This window comes from Zootoca vivipara, chromosome 4 (assembly GCF_965207765.1).
Source record: "Zootoca vivipara chromosome 4, rZooViv2.hap1.1, whole genome shotgun sequence".
Taxonomy (NCBI): Eukaryota; Metazoa; Chordata; class Lepidosauria; order Squamata; family Lacertidae; genus Zootoca; species Zootoca vivipara.
The window spans coordinates 82,225,802-82,250,040 of NC_142587.1; the positions used below are offsets into that span (position 1 = coordinate 82,225,802).

Below are 24,239 nucleotides of genomic sequence, written 5' to 3' on the forward strand. Positions count from 1 at the left end.
ATTTTGTGAAGCAACTTTGAAGAATGCTGCGAAATTCTTGTTTCCTTGTTCTTTCCATCAAAGCTGACATTTAAGCCCAGCAACTGCAGCAAACAAAACATTACAGATAAAAGCACTATTTTTGGAAATACCTTAGTGCCATCAATCAATTTTCAAGTTCAAGGGACTACTTTGCGTCCAATAGTAATCATTTTAGAAATATGATACGCAGAAATGCAAGCCACATTTAGCCAGAGACTTATGAGCATGGTTTGTTTGTCATTAAGCTGCTGTGTCAGGTTTGGATGATCCAATAAACCATGGTTTACGTGTGAATCAGGCTATCGAATGCTGAATGGAGTCCAACTTTCATATGTTAGCAAACCATTCATTCTATTCCAACAAAGCAACCTGAACTCCCCAACAGCACATAAGTTGCATGTATACACACCCTGCCCAAGACAGGTTGGTGGGTAGCATTCAAACCCACCACTATGTTCCTGTAATAATAGAAGCAGAGACCAGCTCCCCGCCCATTTAGGCCTGCAGACATCCCACTTCAAAGAGACAATATCACCTGTTTTGGGGTGGATGGGGAAGAATACAGATATTCAAGCATGTATTGGTCCTGTGGAAATCAAATGCTTTTCCAGCCTTGTAATATAGTAACAGTGCACATAATATTTTAAACATGCTTAAATTTCTCTTAAGACAGAACCCACATGGTCAAGAGTTTGCCGTAAGTAAGGGATGGAGTTGCCCCTCCCTTAGGTTTACATAGCTTTAGATGTGGGCATATCAACTCCCACGCCCAGACATTAAATGAGACTATCACAGGTAACAAATAATGTAAGTGTATATTAATATGCTTCAGGCTCTGAGGATCAAATGAATTTTGAAATTGGAATTTCAGGCCAAAATTATGTGCAAATGTGAATTTCCAATTGGGACTTACTTCAATTGGACTTACTTCTCAGTAGAGATGTATAAGACTGCACTGTTATTCTCCAACAAATTTGGCTCCACTTTCGCTGCTAAACACATTTGCTAATTAAACCTAAAGATGAAAGACACTTCCTAATTACAAAAGCAATAATACGGTAGAAAAAAGAATTTATTTTCAGATTATTAAAACTGAGAAATACATACATCTCCGAGTAGTCCATCACCAACATTTACAGGATAATTACAGGACTGGAAAGAAACATTGGTCTCTTTCTGCCTAACTACCTAGGATTAATTCAAGAAACATTTTCTTTTCAAAGGAAGCACAGGTAAACTTTGCATTGAAATGCCACCACAGAAATGCTCTTTACCAATCTAAAGCTTACTGTGTTTGCCACTTCACAATCACATTCATTTGATAATGTGGCAAGTTGCTTTAGGATAAAAGATTTCATCCTACAGAATGCAGAGTATAATGTTTCTGTGCAAACCATTGTGGCTCATGTTGGAAAAACCAACGTGTGCATGAAAATCTTCTCTGCAACAAAAACACCAACTCTAGAGCATTTTAAGTCATATTGTTTATGCATTTATTCTGTGCCACTGGAGTACAAGATGCCTTAAAGGGGACAAAAGAGGCAGAGCAGGATAAATGTGGCTCTTTTTCATTATGCAACTGTACAGTCCTCATGGACCAGTGGAGGAAGACAGTAATTATTATCATCTCCCTTGGCTTATTTCATTTCTTGATTCGTTCTTTTATGCCCTAGTGCATATTGGAAATTACCTTGATAAATGTGTTCTTAATGTGTTATTTCATGTAATATGCTATTCTAGAAGAAATCATAAACAGGTTACGGGGCCAGAAATCCAGAAGGAATGTCTGCCCGTATGCCAAACCCCTCATTTGGCCGATGCCACAGTCAGAAGTTACGTGGGTGACAACTGGGGAGAGGGACTTCTCAGTAGCGACACCCATTTATGGAATTCTCCCCCACAAAGAGGGGGGAATTATTAGCAGTATAGTGGATGCTTGGGTTGCGAACGTGATCCGTGCACCGAAACCCGGAAGTAACCTGTTCCGGTACTTCCAGGTTCTGCGCGGAACGCAACCCGAAGAGACTCAACCTGAAGCAGCTGTAACCCGAGGTATGACTGTAAATGCTAATAAAAAGGAAGCATTCCTCTAGGAACAAAATGGCACAATTGGTGAAATCCTCTGCATGTTTGTGTAGAAGTTACACTGTGTAGAGGTCACACTGAATTAAATGGAACTTGCTCCTAGATTAGTGAGTATTGGACTGTAGCCTGTGTGTCTAACATAGTCTCTCTAAGTGGTCTCTAATTTTAGATTCAAAAACTCTTAAGGCTAACAGATATAGACAATCCTTACAATCTAATCTTTATAATCAAAAAATGCATATTTCTGTGTATTTTCTCATTCCATTAAAACATTTAGAAATAAGTTATAAAAATATTTTATGTCCCCAAAAATACCCTGAAGGCCTTATTTCAAAGAGTTATTGCTCATATCCATGGACTGGCGGGCATCAGCAACAGCATCAGGCACTCGAACAGTCATATTGTTCATAGACTTCTTCAAGCAGATCTGACAACCCAGTCGAGATCTACAGAGGAGAAAAGAGCATTTATATAAACTTGTATAAATGCATGGATGTGGCACTCTTTGGGGGAGGGGAGAAGGTAAATTCAATGGGTTGTATCCAACGAAGTTTTACTCCGAGTACTCCTGTTGAAATTGTTGGACCCAAATTAGTTATGTCCATTGTTTTCAATGGGTCTTCCCCAAGTAGGATTAGCACTGGATACAACCCATTAAATATGATATGTACAAGGGCAGAAATCAAGGAAGAAAAGGCTTAAATTCACATACATTTGCTTGTTGTGATTCTTATAACAGCCCTGTACGGTAGGTCACCATTACGAACATTTTACAACTAAGGCTGAGGGAACATTTCCATTCCCAAGCTGTTCGTCTAAGACTGCATCAATTACTGAGCTTTTTGGTTTGTTTGCTTTTTACCAAATTAATAGGTATGGAATACCACAGGAGAAGACTATCTGCCAAAAATGTTTGCTTGTCAAGTCACACTAAGAGAAACTGACAAGGAAAATGTTTTTGGATGATAGTGAAAAGCTGCATTCAAAATTGTAAAGAAACTGAAAAGTATGGATTTGCTTTGGGCTCTTTCATTGTTTTGAATACAGTAGTTGATTCCAAATTTTAGAAGTAGTCAAAGAAGCTTTAGAGCCAGAGCCGATCTTACAGGTAGGAGCCTGCATCATAGATTGATAAATTAAAGAGTAACCCAGAGGATGCATGGCTGCTTTTATAAAGAGATTACTTTGGGGTATCATGATTAACCATCACAAAGGGAATGTGTCATAGGAAGCTTTGTAGCCATGCATTTCTTTCGTTCCTTGGCATGGCAGTGAGTAAATCAGAAACTTTTGCTTCCATTTTTTATTATTAACTACTGTTTAGTCCTAAAATGTAGTTAGTATCAACTAAGGTTTGTTGAAACAAGCCAGCTTCATAACCCATAGTGTGAAACTGTCTTGTTTCCAATAAAACATAGTTATGATAAGCCACTCTTTGCGGGGTTCATATACTTAGTATGACCTACTGGGTATGTCAGTTCTGGAGTGATACTATAAGATCATTTGGTAGATTTTAAGATGGTTTCACCTTACCTGTCTGTCAATCCATAGGCAAGGTCCAGCATATCCATTTCCTCATCAGTGATTGCATCTAGGTTTTTAAATATATTATCTTCAAAGATTAAGTGGCAAGTGGAGCAGGCAAGTGTTCCTTCACATGCACCTAAAGACAAACGTAACAATTAGGCAGACTAGTAGGCAGACATTTAAGACTTCTGCATTAAATTCTACTGTCGGTAAGATGACTTTCCCAGAACACTTAAAACTGGAAAATGTTCTGGAAGTTTTTTAAAATGACAAATTGATTTAGCCAATTTTACTAAGATTTAACAAACACTAAACAAGTATGCCTGTTGTCTGTTGTCTTTGTCCATGGAGTTTTCTTGGCAGGGATACTGGAGTGGCTTGCCAGTTCCTTCTCCAGGTGGATCACGTTTAGTCAAAACTCTCCACTATGACCTGTCCATCCTGGGTGGCCCTGCATGACATAGCTCATAGCTTCTCTGAGTTATTCAAGCCCCTTCGCCACGACAAGGCATTGATCCATGAAGGGGGAAAGCAATTGATGCTTTTGAATTATGGTGCTGGAGGAGACTCTTGAGAGTCCCATGGACTGCAAGAAGATCAAACCTATCCAGCAGAGTTTGAAATTAGAAGGAATGGTTTCGTTTAAAATGAACATAAGGTGTTCCTTAAACTTCTAAGATAAAAATAGTTCATCAATGACAGAGGGGTTGCAGAATCCTGGCTTTCTTTCTCCTTGTTAAAGATATTTTAGGAAACATGAACTGCAACAAGTATTAATAACCAAATATTAGGATAGTTTCTGTCAAATATGTGTCTTGTAATAACCGGTAACAGAAATAAAGCCAAAATAATTAGGTGAATATAAAAATGTGGTTGTAAACACCATCTTAAGGGCAACAGAGCATTATGCTAAAGGAAGGAAGATTTGCATGAAGCAGGCAAATATGTTTTAAGTCTTTCAGGAGCAGTAAGCTATCTAAATCTGCAATGCCCCCTAGTGACAAAATTTAAGACACAATTTTCAAAAATATAAAAAAAATCAGGAAAATCATTTGTAGCAAATTTAACACTAACTGGTAACCATTTACAATAGTCAGTGAGAATTTCCAACAGGAAAGTTAACTTTTCCCTAACTATCTAGATATTAAAATAAAAAAATTCCTTCAGTAGCACCTTAAAGACCAACTAAGTTTTTATTTTGGTATGAGCTTTCGTGTGCATGCACACTTCTTCAGATACAGTGAAATGGAAGTTTCCAGGCACTTATGTAGAGAAGGGGTGGGGAGGGGTGGGGATGGGGATGGGGGATCACTCAGAAGGGTGGTGGAAATGGGTGATTGACTGACTGATAGCTGTTGATGACCGCAAACGACTGCAAATGGTTTTGCATGAAAAAGCAAGGGTTGAGATGGCTGAAGATCGCTTATCATGTATAATGAGATAAGAACCCGATATCTCTGTTCAAACCAGGTCCCTCCATGGTTTTGAGCTTGGTGATAAGTTGCAATTCAGCAACTTCTCTTTCCAGTCTATTTCTGAAATTCTTTTGTAGTAAGACAGCTACTTTGAGATCTTGTATAGAATGTCCTGGGAGATTGAAGTGTTCTCCTACTGGTTTTTCTGTCTTCTGGTTCCTGATGTCAGATTTATGTCCATTTATCCTTTGGCGTAGGGTTTGGCCTGTTTGTCCAATATAGAGAGCTGAAGGGCACTGTTGGCATTTGATGGCATACACAATGTTAGAGGATGAGCAATTAAATAGTCCTGAGATGGTATGTTGGATGTTGTTGGGGCCAGTAATGGTGTTGTCTGGGTGTATGTGGCAGCAAAGTTGGCATCTGGGTTTATTGCAGGCTCTGGTACCAGTGTCCATGTTAAGTCTGGTGGTTGTATTATTGTGGGTGAGGAGTTGTTTAAGATTGGGTGGCTGTCTGTAGGCAATGAAAGGTCTTCCTCCCAGAGCTTGAGAAAGGGAGCGGTCATTGTCCAGGAGAGGCTGTAGATCTCTGATGATGCGTTGTACTGTTTTAGCTTGGGAGCTGTATGTGATGACTAGTGGTGTTCTGTTATTTTCTTTTTTGGGTCTGTCTTGCAGCAGGTTCTCTCTAGGTATCTGTCTGGCTCTGTTGATCTGTTGTTTAACTTCATCAGGTGGATATTTTAGTTCTAAAAAGGTTTGCTGTAGATCTCTTAGGTGAGATTCTCTGTCTGTAGAGTTGGAACAGATGCGGTTGTAACGTAAGGCCTGGCTGTATACGATGGATTGTTTGGTATGTTTGGGATGGTAGCTAGAAGCATGTAGATATGTTTGTCGGTCAGTTGGTTTTCTGTATAAGGTGGTGTCTATACGTCCATCCTGTATTTTTATAGTAGTGTCCAAAAAATGTATTTCTTGCATAGATTGGTTCATTGTTAGGTTGATGGTGGGGTGAAAGTCATTGAATGTCTGGTGGAAGGTTTTTTTATTTTACTTCGATCCAGACCAACACGGCTACCTACCTGTATCTAGATATTGGTTGTTTTGCTTGTTTTCCCTTGTTAGTTAGATAACTGGAAATTTCATATATTGGCATGTCAAACAGTAAAGTATGGGCGCATCTTACGCACATTTAACTTGCATGAGTTCAGCCAGAGAAATTGGAAACATATCCTGAATAATGAAATACAGTTACTTTATAGTCATGAGGCAACCAATTAAATTTGGAGATCTCTTGCAAAATGCATTGTAGAATAAAATTAATCCAACTGAATTTTTGGAGAAAGACCATTTTTTCAGGCAAAGCTACCATTTACTCAGAGACCAATGTCAAATGAAACTCATGCCTGTTTCAGAATGCACTATTTTGGCTTACTATTAAAATTCACTGGCTTTGAAGCTCTCTAGTAAAAAATCGTCTCTCCCATTCAAATCAGTAGGACCTAGAAGAAAGCATCCAAGACTAGATCCAACTAGTCAAACAAAGTAAAACAATATTTCCTTTCCCTAAGAACTCTTATTCTCTAGTTACAGGGAAGTACTTACCAAATCCATCTATATCTAGGTTGTTATCAACCACAACATCTAGAAGAGAGTCCCCAACCTTCCCTTGGGCTGTTAGCTTGTCACCATCACGATTTATAAAGTGCACAGTAACTTTATCTTCTGAGCTGAAAAACATTAAAGAAACAACTATCTTTAGCAGCCTTTACCTATAGTAGTGTGAAGGATTCAAAAGGATCACAGAATCATAGAATTGTAGAGTTGGAAGGGACTCCAAGGATCACCTAGTACAGTGGTACCTCTGGTTAAGAACTTAATTCGTTCTGGAGGTCCGTTCTTAACCTGAAACTGTTCTTAACCTGAGGTACCACTTTAGCTAATGGGGCCTCCTGCTGCTGCCGTGCTGCCAGAGCATGATTTCTGTTCTCATCCTGAAGCAAAGTTCTTAACCCGAGGTACTATTTCTGGGTTAGCGGAGTTTGTAACCTGAAGCGTTTGTAACCCGAGGTACCACTGTACAAGCCCCTGCAATGCAGGAATCTCAGCTAAAGCATCCATGACAGATGGTCATCTAACCTCTGCTTAAAAACCTCCAAGGAAGAAGAGTCCGCAACCTCCCAAGGGAAATTGTTCCACTGCCAAACAGCTCTTAATATCAGAAAGTTTTTCCTGCTGCTTAGTCAGAATCTCATTTCTTGTAACTTGAAGCCATTGGCTGCAGCTCCATCCTTACATATTTAAACTCTAATCACCAGGTTGAGCATTGCTTTCCTTTTGTGTGAAGACAGAGGCAAAGCAGGTGTTGAGTAGTTCTGTCTTCTCTCTGTCACCCAATAGCATTTCTACATCTTCTCAATGCAGAGGACCTAGCACAGGGATCCCCAAACTGCGGCCCTCCAGATGTTTTGGCCTACAACTCCCATGATCCCTAGCTAACAGGACCAGTGGTTAGGAAAGATGGGAATTGTAGTCCAAAACATCTGGAGGGCCGAAGTTTGGGGGTGCCGTCCTATCACTTTCTTGTTCTTCCTCTTACTTTGGACATAGCCAAAGAAACCTTTTAAAATTATTCGTAACCCCTCTTGCAAGCATGAGCTGATGTTGAGCTTTAGCCAGCCTGACCTTCACCCTGCAACTGTTGCCTACTCATGCATACTACTCCCTTGTGATTTCCTCTTTCTTCCACTTCTATACATGCCCTTCTTAACTCTCATCTTATCTGTAAACTCCTTATGCAGCCACACCAGTTTCCTCAGATGCCTAAGGATATTAGTTAAGTTAAGCAACCCAACTACAAACTGTGAATAATTGGACTACTTTGAGGAGAAAATTGGTTGAAGATTAGAACACTTTTGATAAATATAGATCTTTTACTGCAATCCTTTAGTGTAGCTATAAATATATTTAGTTTACTTAAACATATCCAAAAACATTTTTTTAGTACTCTCAAGTTGAGACTTTTATTGTTATTGCTCAGTTTCTTTAGTAGTCATTGCTATCAGAATTATTGAATGCAACCTCTTATTGTGATCCCTTTAAAGTGGAGAATGTTCTCTGCTTAATATCTCCATCAAAAGTTGGTTTCCAGAACTTTTGTTTGATTGGAAGCCATTAAATTAACAGTAGTTAACCATGGATGCAAGTGAAACTGTGCTTCGTAGCTTTTTATCTATAGTATACGGTTGATAAACTGCATTATAACCAAAGTTCTCTGGCTGGTTTTAGAGATTAAAAATATAACAAACATTATAATCAAACAATAAAATGCAATCAAAACAGTGCCATCATAATATCACAACTTGCTTTTAAAACAGAGTGGAAAAGGAAAAGATCTTACAGGAGCAAATCAACACAAAACTGAGAGCACAGCACACCTGAAGCAGCATTCGAAACTCCCATTGTTCTAGGCACATTTTGTGATGGGGAATTTCATTAATACGAACAGTTTCTGAGCTCTGGGGGAAGTACTGTGCCTAAGATTAAAACTACTACTGCTGGAACGAAAGGAGGACCCTTTTCTGCCTCCCCACTTCCAGCCATTCTCTGAGGACTGGAGAAGGGACCCTCATAAGAATATTAGGGGGTGGGCAGGGCAAGAATGGCTTTGTTTTTTGCAGTCTTCAAATGAGGACCAGACCATGTGAAAAATGAATATAAGATTTTAGCTGTTCATTCATTTTCAGCTTTGTATTCTTGTTATAAAAAAGCGTACCTAGACATTCCGTTGCAGCGCTCATAACCTAGGTTTAAGCTGCCATTCAGCTACTAGCTTTCATATCTCAGTTTCTAACACTGACCTAGAGCTTCTTCCCAGTTAGAAAAGTGAGAATGCCTAGCAATATAATGGAATAAAGACACCACAAAAAACTATTAATAAAAAATAGGTTGAGATGATGTTGGTGCCATGTAGCCCTCCCTAAGGAGAGCATTTGATGGATGGTGAGCTATTACATAAAAGGCCTGCTCTCTTGTCACCACCCTCCAGACCTCTTCCCCAGGTGGCATGCAGAGAAGGTCTTCAGAACTAGTTTAAACACTTATAAGAAACAGTTTCTAGCAGATCACTTGCTTGCAATGCTTTCAGCCTCTGTAGTAGTAGCAGCTGTAAGCATGAGATATACTCCTTTGTTATGGGAACTTGTTTGGCTGCTGGAAGGAGTCTTATTTGTCACAAGCAACCACACTTTTCTTTTGTCACAGTCTGAAAATTTGCAGTTTTTGCTGTGTATTTTTTTCCTGTTGGCTAGGAATAGGTGATAGCTCTGAAAGAGCTCAGCTCTGATCACTGTGAGTTGCTTAACAGGAAGATTTAGTTCTATGCATTGTCTGAAGCTTTCCCTCACAGTTCAAGTATTTCTGTAATTCACAGGATTCTATTCTCTATGGATTATTCGATGTGGATCAGGATTACACAGAAAAGCTTGTGTTTTTCAGTAGGTATAGAGCTTTCTTTCTTTAGGGGAAATTGAGCTTTCCATGTTCCAATCATTAGGGTTTGCCTGTTGAGAGTTCTCCAATTTCTTTAAGGATTGATTTATCATAAAAGCTCATTACCACAATCCAAGCATGCATATGGTTTCTCTCCTGTATGGTCTTTAATATTGTTTATCCCTAGACTAAAGCTTTTCCCTTGCTCCAAAAATGTATATATAGTTTCCCACATGTGAATTCTTAGAAGTGATGCAAGATTGTGCATCAAAGTGAACATCTTTCCACACTCCAAAGTTTTAAATGTTTGTATGCTTGTTTGTTGCCTCACACACAGATAGAAGCAAAGCACCTGTGTACAAGGAAATAATATCTAAGACACAATATGAGAGAGAAAAGGAATGGGGAGGGATGAGTAAGAAAAGCAAATTCAACAACTGATCCCATAAAGCAGTAAACTCATTCTTGGAATACTGAGCCTTCTATTGCTGAAAGAGCACCATCCAGAACCTTGGGGAAACCTAAAAATTTGCATTAGTACAAAAACACTTTAGTAAAACAAGACAAAAGAAAAACATAAGGAAATGAACTCCTCCAAACATCCTAACAAGGATGGTGTAAGCCCAGTAAAATTATAAAGATAATTTTGCTTTATCTTTCATGTGACTGGCCTATTAATTTTACTTAAGATTTCTGATCTGACCTACTATCACCAAATAGGTCAGGTATAAAATTCTATTTTGTATTAAAAGGACAAAAAATTATTTTAAATTAAGTATGATGGTATCCCCTTTAAATTATTCAGCATTGTGTGGCATGATTTATTATGATGCCACATTCAATATTATGATGCCATTTTCAATTCTTGTCAAATATCCCCTCATTCCCTCTCCCCACTCCAGAAGACAGTGATAAGCTATTCTCAAGAACATGCCATGAGACATAATCAAAGATGAAAGAATGACCTTGTTTATCTGCAAAATTCAGTCAAGTATTTGCTAATTTGATGGTTAGTTAACGTCACAAATTTTTACAAAGCTTAAAACAATAGCATTTAAAGATAATGAATTTCTACACACAAACCTTCCAAGGTCTTTTTGCTTCTTATGTGGAATTTTATCTGCAGAAAGATCAGAACTGACTTGAAATTCATGCATTTCCCCCCTCCATACCCCCTAAAAGAATTAGACAACTGTTATAGGGATATCCTTTGTTTATTTGAACATTTATTCATTTTTAAAATGTAACCTCATTTGGGTCTCAAAGCAGCTTATCAAAAATAAAAAATATGCAAAATTTGAAACATAAATGAAAACACTGAAGAATGAAACATCAGCACATAAATCAAAGTGCAAAGGCCTCCTGAAATAAAATCCTATTCTCCTGATGTCTGATGCTTGGCAGGGACAGTGCCTGCCTGACTTCTAATGGGAGGGAGTCCAGAGTGTTAATCACATATCAATCTGGGACACATAGTCTATGTTGCTCAGGGCTTAATACATTAGCACAAGAACTATGAACCTGGCCCAGTAGCAGGTCTTTTAACACTAGCGCCATGCGCTCAGGATAGTTTGTTCCCATCACCAGTCTAGCTGCAACATTTTGCACTAGCTAAAGCTTGTAGATCAAACCCAGGGCAGCCCCACATAGAATGCATTGCAGAAATCCAGTCTTGCGGTTACCAATGCATGGACCACAGCTAGCATACTGTACCAGTCAAAACTGACAAAAGGAACTCCGAGCCACTGGGGCTACTTGTGCCTCAGGTAACAAATATGGTTCCAGGAGTATGCCCAAACTTAATATTTGCTGCATTAGAAGGAGTGCAACTGACCTATCACCTAGATCTGGGCCAAACACACACACACCCTGACACTGAGAGATAAAAATATGCTCTCCTCTGCAGAATCAGGGAGTTTCTGTTTATTTGAATGCAGGATCTCCTACTTGAACTGTCACTTCCATTCACAAAATTATCAACTCACTAAGTTACAGCCAGAGGCTTTCAAAGGAAAACATGAATAGTACCAACATATTGCAGGTTATATGCACATACATTTGAAATACAATGGTAAATACAGTCCTCCAATTACATATTATGCGCATTTAACTTGCACAATTTCAATTGTATGTGGTTGAAAGTTAAATGCAAGTTAAATGCAAGCAAGACAAAGGAAAACTTGGTGCAAAAGAGTTTTTAAGCTCTCCCCTTGGGAAGGAAGGCCCTCTCTATGCATCAGGCCTGGGATGCTTCCATGAGATCAAGCAGGAACTTGGACAGCTCCATGAGATATTGTGACAGCATTTGGCTCTGGAAGCCCAGAGATGCTCAAACGGGGGTGGTTTTTTGCGTACAGTCGTACCTCGGGTAACGTACGCTTCAGGTTGCGTACTTTTCAGGTTACAAACTCCGCAAACCCGGAAGTGTTTACTTCCGGGTTCGCCGTGGTGCGCATGTGCAGAAGCGCACTTTTGCGGTTGTTTGGGTTGCGTACTTTTCGGGTTATGTACCACACCCCGGAACGAATCAGGTACATAACCTGAGGTACCACTGTATACACAGAACCTCTGGAACCAAACCCCCCACATAATATGTGACTGTACTGTACAGCAATTCAAAGTTATATACTGTACAAGCAAGACTGTGCTGCCACAAGTCAAATCCATGTTATGGGGAAATACCACTCCAGTACACACTACAGCACATATTGTACTGTACATACACAACAGCATCTCTTGCAGTTTTGTCTTTAACCTACAAGACCGAGGAGCAAGCACTAGCATAATGTGACAAGGGACATGTGATGGGGCATTGCCATAGCTCACAAGCCTATCATGTTGGAGGATCTCTTTCTAGCCTCACTTTTCACTATCTCTGGATTCTCTCTTTCAAAAGCATCTTCTTCTGTAACCCTGCTCACTGTGACAAAATTGTAATATGGTTTGGAAAGGAAGCAGGCAGTGAAGCAGGAGTGAAGACCACCCTTCAAAAGGACATGCAACAATTTTAACATGCCTGGAGAAGCAGCAACTATGACATACCATGTAGCTTAAACCCACACCATCCCAGGTACAGTGTGCAACTGTCCTTGTCCTGCACAGAACGTTAAGTTCTCAGTCAACAAGCATCTCAGTCAACTGTAAATATATTACACAAGGGGTTGATTATAGTCAGCTTTCTTGTAGAAGATTATGCCAGCCTTTCTTGCATCACCAAATGGTGGTTAAAGAAGGGATTTGCCTCTCCCAAACGTGTCCTCTAGACCAGGCATCCCCAAACTTCAGCCCTCCAGATGTTCTGGACTACAATTCCCATCTTCCCTGACCACTGGTCCTGTTAGCTAGGGATCATGGGAGTTGTAGGCCAAAACATCTGGAGGGCCGCAGTTTGGGGGTGCCTGCTCTAGACTGCACTGTATAAACCAGCCTAGGCTTGAGGGGCAGTGTGTGGCTATCTTTGAGATAGCCTACATGTGAAGATATGTAAAAACTGTAAAAGAGTGCGTGAAAGTAGGATAATTGCTTACGTATATCAAGAATGCGTCAAGGATGTTTGTGCAGGAAAAGTTCAGCCTTGAGCTGGTTTGATAGGAAGTAGGGACCCTGAACTTCTTGCTGAATCATCCAGTTCACAATGCAAGCATGATATTCTTCTGAGAAATTGACTTAATTTCTATGCTTGTGTAAAGCTAAGGCAAGGGATTGACTCTATATAAGCCTGTATAATTTGCTAAAATTGCCTTAAACATCACAATTGTGTGCTTATTGAAGAAATCTCATACACAGTGATTTGATCTCACTGACTATGTACCCTGTCTAAACAGTCATCCAGATTTGAGTGTTTGTACCTGCGATGGAAACATGTTGGTCAAAGTGCTGATGACCGCAACACACACTATCTTGAGGGACCATTCATGCTTGAATCAGCCTTATCAGAAGCCGCTCGGGACTTTGTGGCCTCCAGAACAATCATAACTCTATATTGGGGGAAGATGATCTGCGGATAGGGGAGCAGAGTTTGCCTCCATTGTCATGAACAGATCATTACTTGATCATGTTTAATATCAATGCTGCCTGTAACAGGGGCAGGGAACCCAATCTCATGATTAAGCTCTGAAGACGGATGGGTCCTGAGGTTATAAAACTGCAGATTTAGCTGGTGACCCTGCCAAAACCAGGGAAGATGGCCAGCATGTCAATACAAACACTCCTAAGCACCCTTGATTCAGTCCCAGAGCTGCAGCAGTTTCTTTATATTCCAAGGAGCTGAGGGTGATACAGCAATAAGGCCAATAGCTTTAATGTAAATGGCAAAAGTCTTGAAAAAAATACAACGAAACACAGGAAATAACCTATTTACAGTCTTAATGTCGAAGATGTCAGCAAAGAAGCAATACTTTTCCATCAGTATTGCATCTGCTCAAAATCATTCAGTGGAGTTTTTTCATGTGGTGAAGGGCCTCCTGAAGGTGGACATAGGGAAGAGGCTCTAGAACTCTCAAGAGCCTACTGTGAGGAATTAGCTATAATATATTTAGGAAATGAAGCCACTCATATTCATGTTGACATGCATGCTATACTTTTGAATTTCAGAATGGTTTGGGACTGAGTTACTACTTCAATGAACACTTGCACCTGGATCAACCTACCTGTGCCACTTTTGGCTCTAGCTGTCACCCACCACTGACTTCAACCCCCATCCCAGATTACCCTCAGGGGAATGTGGCTCTTGGGGAAAAGAGGGTTTCCCACCCCTACACCAACCACTACACAACACTGGAAGCTTCTTTATGGTTTTATATATAACCCCAAGCAAACCTAAAACCCTGAATGAACTGGACTTCACTTTCAACAACTCAAAATCCTCAAGCCTATTACGCATGGGTTTCCTCAAATGACGCAGAGACCTATACAACCTTCTCTCCTTACATTTGACATGGGGCACTTGTGACCCTTCAGATGTCATCAGACTCCATCAGCCCCAGAAATCAAAGATAATGGGAACTGGAGTCCAACAACACTGGAGGGTGACAGCTTCCCCACATCTATTTTACTTCTTTCCTTCCTCTAGAAAGCGCTTAAGGCAGCACACCCATGGTTCTGGAGCCTACACCTACTTTATTCCTACAACCCCATGAGGTAGGTCAGTTGGGGAGTAAGTGAGTGCGTGTGAGTGACTGAGACAGAGGGTATGTGTTAGAGAGAGAGAGAGAGAGAGAGGGTATGTGTGCGAGAAAGAGTGTGTGAGGGAGAGGTGAGTGGGTGTGAAAAAAGAGTGTGTTAGGAAATAAGCAACTATCTTACTTTTAGAAGACATCTGCAGTCCTGTTTAGGGAAGTTCTTAATGTTTGGTGTTTTATTGTGTTTTGAGGTTTCTGTTGGGAGCCGCCCAGAGTGGCTGGGGCAACCCAGCCAAATGGTCAGGGTAAAGGTAAAGGGACCCCTGACCAGTTGTGTCCAACTCTGGGGTTGCGGCGCTCATTTCACGTTACTGGCCGAGGGAGCCAGCGTACAGCTTCCAGGTCATGTGGCCAGCATGACAAAGCCGCTTCTGGCGAACCAGAGCAGCACATGGAAACGCTGTTTACCTTCCCGCTGTAGCAGTACCTATTTATCTACTTGCACTTTGACGTGCTTTCGAACTGCTAGGTTGGCATGAGCTGGGACCGAGCAACGGGAGCTCACCCGTCACGGGGATTCGAACCGCCAACCTTCTGATCGGCAAGCCCTAGGCTCTGTGGTTTAACCCACAGCGCCACCCGCGTCTCCAAATGGTCAGGGTACAAATAATAAAATTATTATTAATATTATTAAATTGACAGTGTGCGAGAGAAGCAGGGGCGTCCAACTCCCAATAGACTGTGATCTACTCAACACTATTAAAAAACTGGCAGTGATCTACCAACCCATTGTTGTAAAAAAAACTAGCAGTGATCTATCCAAAGTTTTTGAGCTTTTTTAGTTGTGGAGCTCTTTTAGAAAGCCAAAGTTGTGGGTATTTTTGCTTTTTTCTAAGGAGATCGCTTGGGGAAGGGAAATCAACCAGGATCTAGCAGGAATCCCTCCCCCCCCCAATCTACCAGTATTTCACGATCTACCTGTTGGAAATGCCTAGCCTAGATGATCGTGGGGTCCCTTCCAACTTTATACTGTATAGTGATATAGTCAACAGTTATATGGGTGTTTTATGGTGGCCTATGCTCGCAATGCCGAATAAAGGTTTGGCGAAGTAAGTCAGCACGTAGTTCTATACAGAGGGAGAGAGTGTGTGTGTGAAGGTGAGGGGATGAAAGAGAATGTGAGATTGACAGCGCGTTAAGCGCGCGCGCGTGTCCCCACTCCCAGGCCCCCCTGACGAGAGGCAGCCTCCCCTCCGCTCTTGAACAGAGAGGCTGAAGCTGGAGCAAACCCCACAGAGACTCCGTGAGAGGAAGAGCGGGAGAGAGGTCGCGAGGAAACGCGCCGCGAAGGGCGACCAAGCACAACCTTCCCGCTTACCTGAGCGGCGCCCGGGCCGAGGCGTGGAACAGCCGCGACGGGCCCAGGCTGGCAGCGGCAACCCAGCCGCCTCCGGCCCCCCGGGAGGCCGAGAGAAGCCGGCAGCCGGAGGAGGCCGCAGCCCGGAGGAGAGCGGCGGTGCTGGTAGCAGCCATCACACGGCAGCGGCGGCGGTAATCGAGGAAGGGACTCTCCGTCAGTCTCGGCAGCAGCGGAAGAGGCTGGAACTGCGGCTTCCTTTCACTTTCCCCTCAGGACGACTAAAGTCCGAAGGCCGGGCCCTCCCCCTTACGCAACCGGCACCAGCTGCGGCTATTCTCGTAAGCATTTAGTATGCGCCGCCTGGCGGCTCGCTTAGAACGAGTCCCCGCAAAGTGCGCAGGGCGGGCGCTTTCCTTAGCGTAGGCGGAGCGCTCCCAAGTTGCGCAAAAAGGCGCCTTCGGGTTCACAGAGTTTGGCCTTGAAGGGCGGCTCTTGCTTGCCCAACTCTCCGCCTCCGCCAAGGCCGTCCTGCTGCTCGTGTCAGGGGAGCGCGAAAAAAATACTCACTGCCTTGCAAGGTTGCTTCCAAGGTTGCAACCCGACACTTGGAAGGCCGTTCTGCATTGTTTTATGCTTTCTGGCTGCCCCCACGACCATATTATAAAGCACCGCTATACAGTACGCCCCCCCACCCCATGTATTTATTATCAATAAGAAATTGGGTGTGAATGTTAAGTCTCAATTTCGGGCACACCAAAATCTCACTCTGCCTGCCTTTTCGTCTGCAAATTTTGTCACCCATTCCTTCAGGTCAAGTGCTTGGGCACGTTCAAATGATATGTAGTTGCCGGGCCAACTAGTCTCACTTTGCAACAACATTGTTGCAAAAGAATATTTATATATATATGTTTGAGCTTTGAGAATCTTTTGTTCACTGCTGGCCACTGAGAGTGGAAATGTGAGAAGAATCCTTGGAGCAACAGAAACACCAGGCACATTATTCAGAAGTTTTTGTTGTACAGTATTATGAAGATAAGTTCTCATTGTGGTGGCATGGCAAATTCAGTGCCAAAAAGCTGAAGTGAGAGGTAGTCCTATGTTCTGGGGCATGCTGTAGTTTATTTGTGTTGTGTATATTGCGTTCATTACAGCGAAATGCACAATAAGCTGAAAGTTTATGTTCTGAACGTTCCTCCTGTTTCTGTTGACCTAAAGGTAACCTAACCATTGCTGCCAAGTCTCCCGTTTTTCACGGGAAACCCCCGGATTTTAATCCATTTCCCGCTGTTATCCCAAATAGAAAAAAATCTCGGAAATCCCCTGGATTTCCTACTTGCCAGGGAGGCTCCATTTCGGATGCCACTCTGCCCATGTCTGGGCACCGGAAATCGGGCAGAGCGGCACTGGAAGTTGCTTCTACGTATGTCTGTATTGAATTACAGTGGAAATTGGAGTTCTTGGGAGAGTCCAGAAATAAATGATAAATTACAAGAGTTCTTGTAATTTATCATTTATTTATGGTCTCTACGTATGTCTGGACATGTGTAGAAGCGACTTCTGGTGCTGCTCTGCCCATGTCTGGGCACCGGATTTCAGGCAGCGCCGGCACTGGAAGTTGCTTCTACGCATGTCCAGACATGCGTCTTCCGGTGCCGCACCGCTGCTGATCCCACATTTTTCAGTGGGAGACTTGGCAGCTATGAACCTAACCTAAAAGCAAATAGTTGGAATTTAACTATCTTGCAGCTTCCAGTACTTAACCGTTAAATACTGAAACCACAAGACAATGATTCCTGGGTAAAATAACTGGATAGTCCAGTCCTGCCAGAGCACACGCTACCCTGAATTTCATCATTAAGCCTCACAGTTCTTTATCCAATTACCCAAAGTGATGGAGAAAGAACAAACATCTCCTTGCCACTCTTCCACCTGGACTGCTTCCCAAGAGGTAAACCGAATCAACTGGTGTCAAGCCCTAAGGCATGAAGGCAAGGATTTGGTGAAAAGCCAAGCAAAACTTTATGCAACTCATTTTTGCCTCCCTTAGTTGGTATACACAAAAAACCACTGAATCCAAAAGGTAGCCTGCCTGCAAACAGGCATTCTCTTAGCTGGAACAGGTGTATGGTGAATAGCTTGTAGAGTTCCAGCCAACCTCCTGAGAATGTTTTAAATGCTTTTGCTCTTAACTTGTTTTTAGTACTAATTTCTTCCAACATACCCTTGTTTGTATGCAGTGTAGCATAACATACACATTTTTGCAAAACAGTTTCCCCTAATATAACACATTTTTGTATGCTGTTTTCACATATACAGACTTTACCCTAGGATTACTGCGTCTCAGTTTGTGTATTGTTTCAGAGACTGCAAATAAGATGTGTTCTCCTGTAAATGTGAACTGAATTGAATTTCTCCCCCCATCCCTAGTGACAAAAAGGGGGAAATGGAAGCAATGGAGGTAGGAGAGTTGGGTTGTGGTGACCCCCCACCCACCTGTGGCTCCAACCCTGCCCAACGTTGCAGTCTAGGTCCCACAGATTGCCCCAAAGGCTATCTGTGGTCTCAGCAGAAAAAAAGGTTGCCTATCTAATGCCTCCTAATGGATTTTTATTCCTCTGGCTCAGCTCATATATTCAATTAATTACTCGTCACAACTCCAAGCTCACTTTGGCTCCATCTGCTCTGTACATTTGAAGCAATGCCACACCACTTTAAACCATCTTTGCTTCCCCCTAAAGAATCCTGGGAACTGTAGGTTTGTCTCTTTGCTTGTTTTTTTTAATTAAAAAACCATGTTTATTAATTTTGAGGATATAACTGCAAAAAAAATCAACAGGATGTGCAAATCAATCAAAGAAAAACAAAAACAAAAACCCATAACTGTAGCCATGACTGTGACTGAGTGAAGTAAATAGATGGTTTACACCATCTTCTTCATATTCAACACTAAAAAATAAATATGGCGCAATGGATTGTGCATTGCTAGGGGACCCCTCTACTCCCCTTACAGACTTATGATTCCCAGAGTTCCCTGGGAAGAGTGATTGTTAAAGCACTCTGAGAACTGTAGTTGTGTGAGGGGAATAGGGGTCTCCTAACAACTCTCAGACCCCTTAGCAAACTACAGTTCCCAGGATTCTTGAGGGAAGCCATGGCTATTTAAAGTGGTGTAGCATTACTTTAAACGTATAGTGTGCAAATGAGGCCTGAGTTTAACATTAATTGCACAATGAATATTAGCACAAGATGTAGTAAGATCCTGTGCCATGAGGGGGCAGAGCAAACCAAGAAAGGACAATGTGTGGTGAGAGAGGCTGCACACTTCTGTGTACAATAGGAATCCTTCAAGCGTTTGTTGTATTAGAAATTGGTACACCTGTTGTACATTGAGAGAGGTGCTCCATACAGCAGGCTAGCAAACAAGTGGCATAAGCAAAGGAGCCTTTAAATTTTTTTTGAAATCATAACATGACCATAAAAGAATTAAAATAAAATTGACATGAAACTACACTTACTTTAAGTACCATAGGAAGCATAGGCAGCCATTGATGGTCTGTTGGTGAGATGAGGAAATCACAGTAGGGACCAACCTTCACTGGGACCAACTTAAATGCTAACAGATAGTGAGCAGGCTTTTATGTCAGTGGTTCTCAAAGGGCGCCCTGGTGTGGCAGGAGAGGATGGCAAGTGTGGTGTGAAGATTCAAGGACAATCAATATATATAGGGAATGATTCATGTTCTTATGCAGCTGCATTGTTTTATATTTTCTGGATGTTTCACAATCATAGTATAAAGGGGTTGTGCTCTATGTTATAAATAAAGCGCTGCTAGGAGTTTAGTTTTCTTTTCCAATGTATTTCTTAGCAATAAAAAAAATTCAGTGTGGCGCAAGCACATTTTTATTCTGAAAATGTGGCCCAGATAAAAAAGTTTGAAAACCTCTATTTTATGTTCTTCCTTCTTATGGCGGCTAACAGATTGAGGTTGAATCCTGACAAGACAGAAGTACTGTTTTGGGGGGATAGGAGGTGTGGAGGACTCCCTGGTCCTGAACGGGGTTACTGTGCCCCTGAAGAACCAGGTGCGCAGCCTGGGAGTCATTTTGGACTCACAGCTGTCCATGGAGGTGCAGGTCAATTAGGTGTCCAGGGCAGCTGTTTATCACCTCCATCTGGTACACAGGCTGAGACCCTACCTGCCCGCAGACTGTCTTGCCAGAGTGGTCTTGCTTGGACTACTGCAATGCGCTCTATATGGGGCTACCTTTGAAGGTGACCCGGAAATTCCAGAATGCGGCAGCTAGACTGGTGACTGGGAACGGCCGCCGAGACCACATAACACCGGTCTTGAAAGACCTACATTGACTTCCAGTACGTTTCCGAGCACAATTCAAAGTGTTGGTGCTGACCTTTAAAGCCCTAAACGGCCTCAGTCCAGTATACCTGAAGGAGCGTCTCCACCCCCATCATTCTGCCCAGACGCTGAGGTCCCGTGCCGAGGGCCTCCTGGCAGTTGCCTCGCTGCGAGAAGCCAAGTTACAGGGAACGAGGCAGAGGGCCTTCTCGGTAGTGGCACCCGCCCTATGGAACGTCCACCCACCAGATGTCAAAGAGAAAAACAACTACCAGACTTTTATAAGACATCTGAAGGCAGCCCTGTTTAGGGAACCTTTTAATGTTTAATAGACTACAGTATTGTATTTTAATATTCTGTTGGAAGTCCCCCAGAGTGGCTGGGGAAACCCAGCCAGATGGGCGGGGTATAAATAATAATAATTAATAATAATAATAATGGCCATTGCTTTTTTCCCCTGATAAGAAATGTTATGGGGTACTCTCATTTTCCTACACATATTGAAATACTGCCTCTCAATGAGGCCAAACTTAGATTCACAAAATGTTTAGGGGTATGTGTACACCTGCATCCCCCCTGGAAAACAAGCGATGATGATGATGATGATGATGATGATGATGATGATTTATTTGTACCCGGCTCATCTGGCTGGTTTCCCCAGCCACTCTGGGCAGCTTCCAACAGAGTTTAAAAATACATTAATGACCCATACTTAGGTGTCATCATGGCCCTTGCCTGGCTGATTCAACAATGTGACCCTTCATTAGATTTTAACACTTGCTGGATCCAGGAATTAGAAGGGATTCATGTCAAAGTAAGAGTAGTGATATCGCAGCTAAGAAGCTTAAATCATATATATGACTGACACCAGTGCTCTTTTTTCTGGGGGTACTCAAGGATATGCAGTACCCGCACCATTTTTCCTAGAAGAAAAGCACTGACTGACACCCTTCTTTGGAAATTAAACCCATGTCCAGACTAGTGGTTGCTCTGCTCTTTGTCAAGCCCTAACTGGAACACACAGATTCTGGGCAGGGACATGTGTGTAAGAACAACATGATAATCTTTACATTAGGACTTATTTCAGCCTAGGTAAGGCAATGCATCTATTTGGACCAACAAAAATGTCTCAAAAAATTGAGCAAGCTTTTGAGTTGAAGTGGCTCAGTGACCGAGTAATTGCTTCACGTGGAAAAGGTTCCAGATTTAATCCCTGGAATCTCCAGGTACCGTAGGCAGACCTCATATGCATTACACATTTAAAATTATATCGCAAACAGTGAATCCTGGGAGCTGTAATTAGTTAATGCTAGTGCTGAGAGCTGTTAGCAGAACCCTATTCCCCACACAAGGCTACAATTCCCAGAGTTCCCTGAGAAGAGAAATTGATGGTTAAACCACTATGGAAACTAGCTCTAAGAGGGTTTGATTGAAACTTCCTGTATATTTGCTTTGCCTCTGTAATGTGTAGATCGACTTGCCGACCTGAGTGTGTCCTTTGTCTTTGTGGTTTTCTTGTTGACTTTGGGCATTTACAATTGTTAACACAATAAAAAAATCCTTGATACATATTCAAATAAGGAGTTTCACTTAATCTGTCGTAGATAAACATGTTGTGTATTTTAGCCACATGTTAAGTTTGTTTGCACAAGGAAAGTCCATTCAGTAGCTAGCTTATATTTTTTTATCAACTAGGTCTGGCATCATATACTCTAATATGTGCACTGCCAATTATAAACATTACAGGCTTCCCCTGCAAGAACCACACCTTCCTGCAATCTAGATATGGCCTCAGTTGGTTTGCCCACATCCTGTTAGCAGTGCCAAGACTGCAGGACTGAGGTAAGGTAAAAGTAAAATCCTATACTTTGATACGACACCATTCAGTAGTCCCATTTACACATCAAACAGGAGAGGATCTTCCTCACAGGTGGGGCTGATCCACCCATGAAGCAAGGTGAGGCAATGACCTCAGGCAGCAGGATCCACTGGGGCAGCAGATCCACATGTCAAACTTTATTCTCCTCTTATTCTGGATGTAGATCTCCCCTCATCCATTCTTCCCTGGCAGGGAGGAGAGCACCATTTTGGGGTCTGGCTCAGGTGCTAACATGGCTTGGATTGGCCCAAGAATAAGCTTGAAGTGACCATATATTGCTTGGTTGGTTTTACTTACAGCATTTTTACCGCATGTTTTACCCACGAAAGCTCTCAGAGCAGCTTACAAGGATCCATAGATAATCTTGTTTCTGGTTTTTTTAGATTGTATAAGCTCCTTGGTGTAACCCAGGCATCCCCTAACTGCGGCCCTCCAGATGTTTTGGCCTACAACTCCCATGATCCCTAGCTAAGAGGACCAGTGGTCGGGGAAGATGGGAATTGTAGTCCAAAACATCTGGAGGGCCGAAGTTTGGGGATGCCTGGTGTAACCTGTTCTTTTAAAGGCGTCATATACACATGGCAGTATATAAGTAATGAAGCCCTAAACAGCCTGGGCCTAGAATGCCTTGAGGACCTGCCTGGCTCCTGAGGCTAACTGTGGAGGCTGCACTCTCAGTTCAGTTATGTGGGGCTGGGCGTGCAAGCATGAAAGAGAAGGGATGGGATCCACCCCCTTGAAAAAGGAACCAATTCTGTTCCAGTTCAATTCAGAATTCATTCATGCAGTGCATTCTGCTTGTGCACCAATAAGTTTGGGAAATAACCCTGGGTCTTTTCAGTGGTCGTGCTGTGGCTTTGGAATGACTGTCCAACCAGTGGATGCTGGGCCATTAGGATGAATGGGGCCAAACTCAATCTGCCCTCAGCCAGCCCCCACCTGCCTTGCATCTATTCTAGGAGGTGACACTGGCTGACAGTTTTCTTCTCTTTGCTCTCAGTATTGCCCTTGTACTTCCAGGAAGGTTAGGGGCAAAACTAGAATAGTTTGGCTCTAATTGTCATTGACTCTGGCTTCAGGTAGACTTGGGCTCCCCCCTTTTCTTGTATTTCATTATTGAGCTTGTGTATTTCTGTTTGTTATGTATGGGGCTCTGGGTGCAACTGCGGAAGAGGTGAATATAAATAAAATGTTAGGAATGGCTTTTATGACACTTGTGGGATATTCTGATACCATGCCAAATAATGGTTAGTGTGAAACACAACCGACCAATAAATTCTTCTGTGGCAGTTGCATGGAAATGGACAAAAGCTGGACGAGACCACTATGAAGTTTTGTTGGGGGAAAAGAAAAAAGAAAATCAGCCAAACAAGACAGAAAGGCAGTAGGTTGGAATTTACTTCCTTTCAAGTCTCCAGACCTCACCCTTGCCAACACTGGCATACGTGACTATCAATGCTGCTCCAAACATTAACATGGCTTTCGCTGAAGGATTTACGGCAGGTATTTTCACACACCCAGTTGCAACATGGATCAGATAAGCCTGAACCATGCCTGGGAACAGATTGCGAGTCTCAGCAAGTTAAGGACCTGAGTTGGTTGAAGCATCAGGGGCAGATATTTAGAGGCAGCACCTTTGGCAAGCCAACCACTTGGGGCCAAAGTATGTAAGGAACTGGGCTACTACCTCACCTATATCCCCGCTCAGTACAGAAAATAGGGGTTTAGTGTTGCAGTTCAGCTTTTTCGAATCAGTCACCAGTCAAAATTAAACAGGCACCTCATATATAACAATATTGAGATGCCTACTGAGGATTTTTGTTTGTTTAAGAGGGCCCTGTAGAGGTGTGGTCCAGTCACTTATGGAACAATTATATATCAGAGGAAATTGCTTTAATGTTTTTAGAGTTTGCCGAACTCATTTCATTGTTTTTACAATTTGTGTTTTTAGGGCTTATTCTGTTTTTAATCTTGTTTTATTTTGT

The 24,239-nt window shown here is 42.2% G+C and overlaps 1 protein-coding gene across 1 annotated transcript; it reads right to left on the reverse strand.

Annotated features, from left to right (window-relative positions):
• Positions 1-1,075: 1,075 nt before the first annotated feature.
• On the reverse strand, positions 1,076-16,357 carry FDX1 (ferredoxin 1). Its single transcript, XM_035115864.3, has 4 exons — positions 16,040-16,357; positions 6,656-6,780; positions 3,640-3,769; positions 1,076-2,552 (listed from the first exon to the last, which is right to left on the reverse strand). The coding sequence occupies exons 1-4, from the start codon at positions 16,192-16,194 to the stop codon at positions 2,432-2,434; spliced, it is 531 nt and encodes a 176-aa protein (XP_034971755.1). The 5' UTR covers positions 16,195-16,357; the 3' UTR covers positions 1,076-2,431.
• Positions 16,358-24,239: the final 7,882 nt, after the last annotated feature.

Bases quoted from the DNA above. Each gene is read 5' to 3' on its own strand.
- FDX1 (XM_035115864.3), bottom strand. From the start codon at position 16,194: ATGGCTGCTACCAGCACCGCCGCTCTCCTCCGGGCTGCGGCCTCCTCC. The intron at 6,781-16,039 runs GTAAGCGGGAAG...AATGTTTTTCAG, and splicing joins TCGGCCCGGGCGCCGCTCAG to CTCAGAAGATAAAGTTACTG. The intron at 3,770-6,655 runs GTAAGTACTTCC...GTTTGTCTTTAG, and splicing joins CCTAGATATAGATGGATTTG to GTGCATGTGAAGGAACACTT.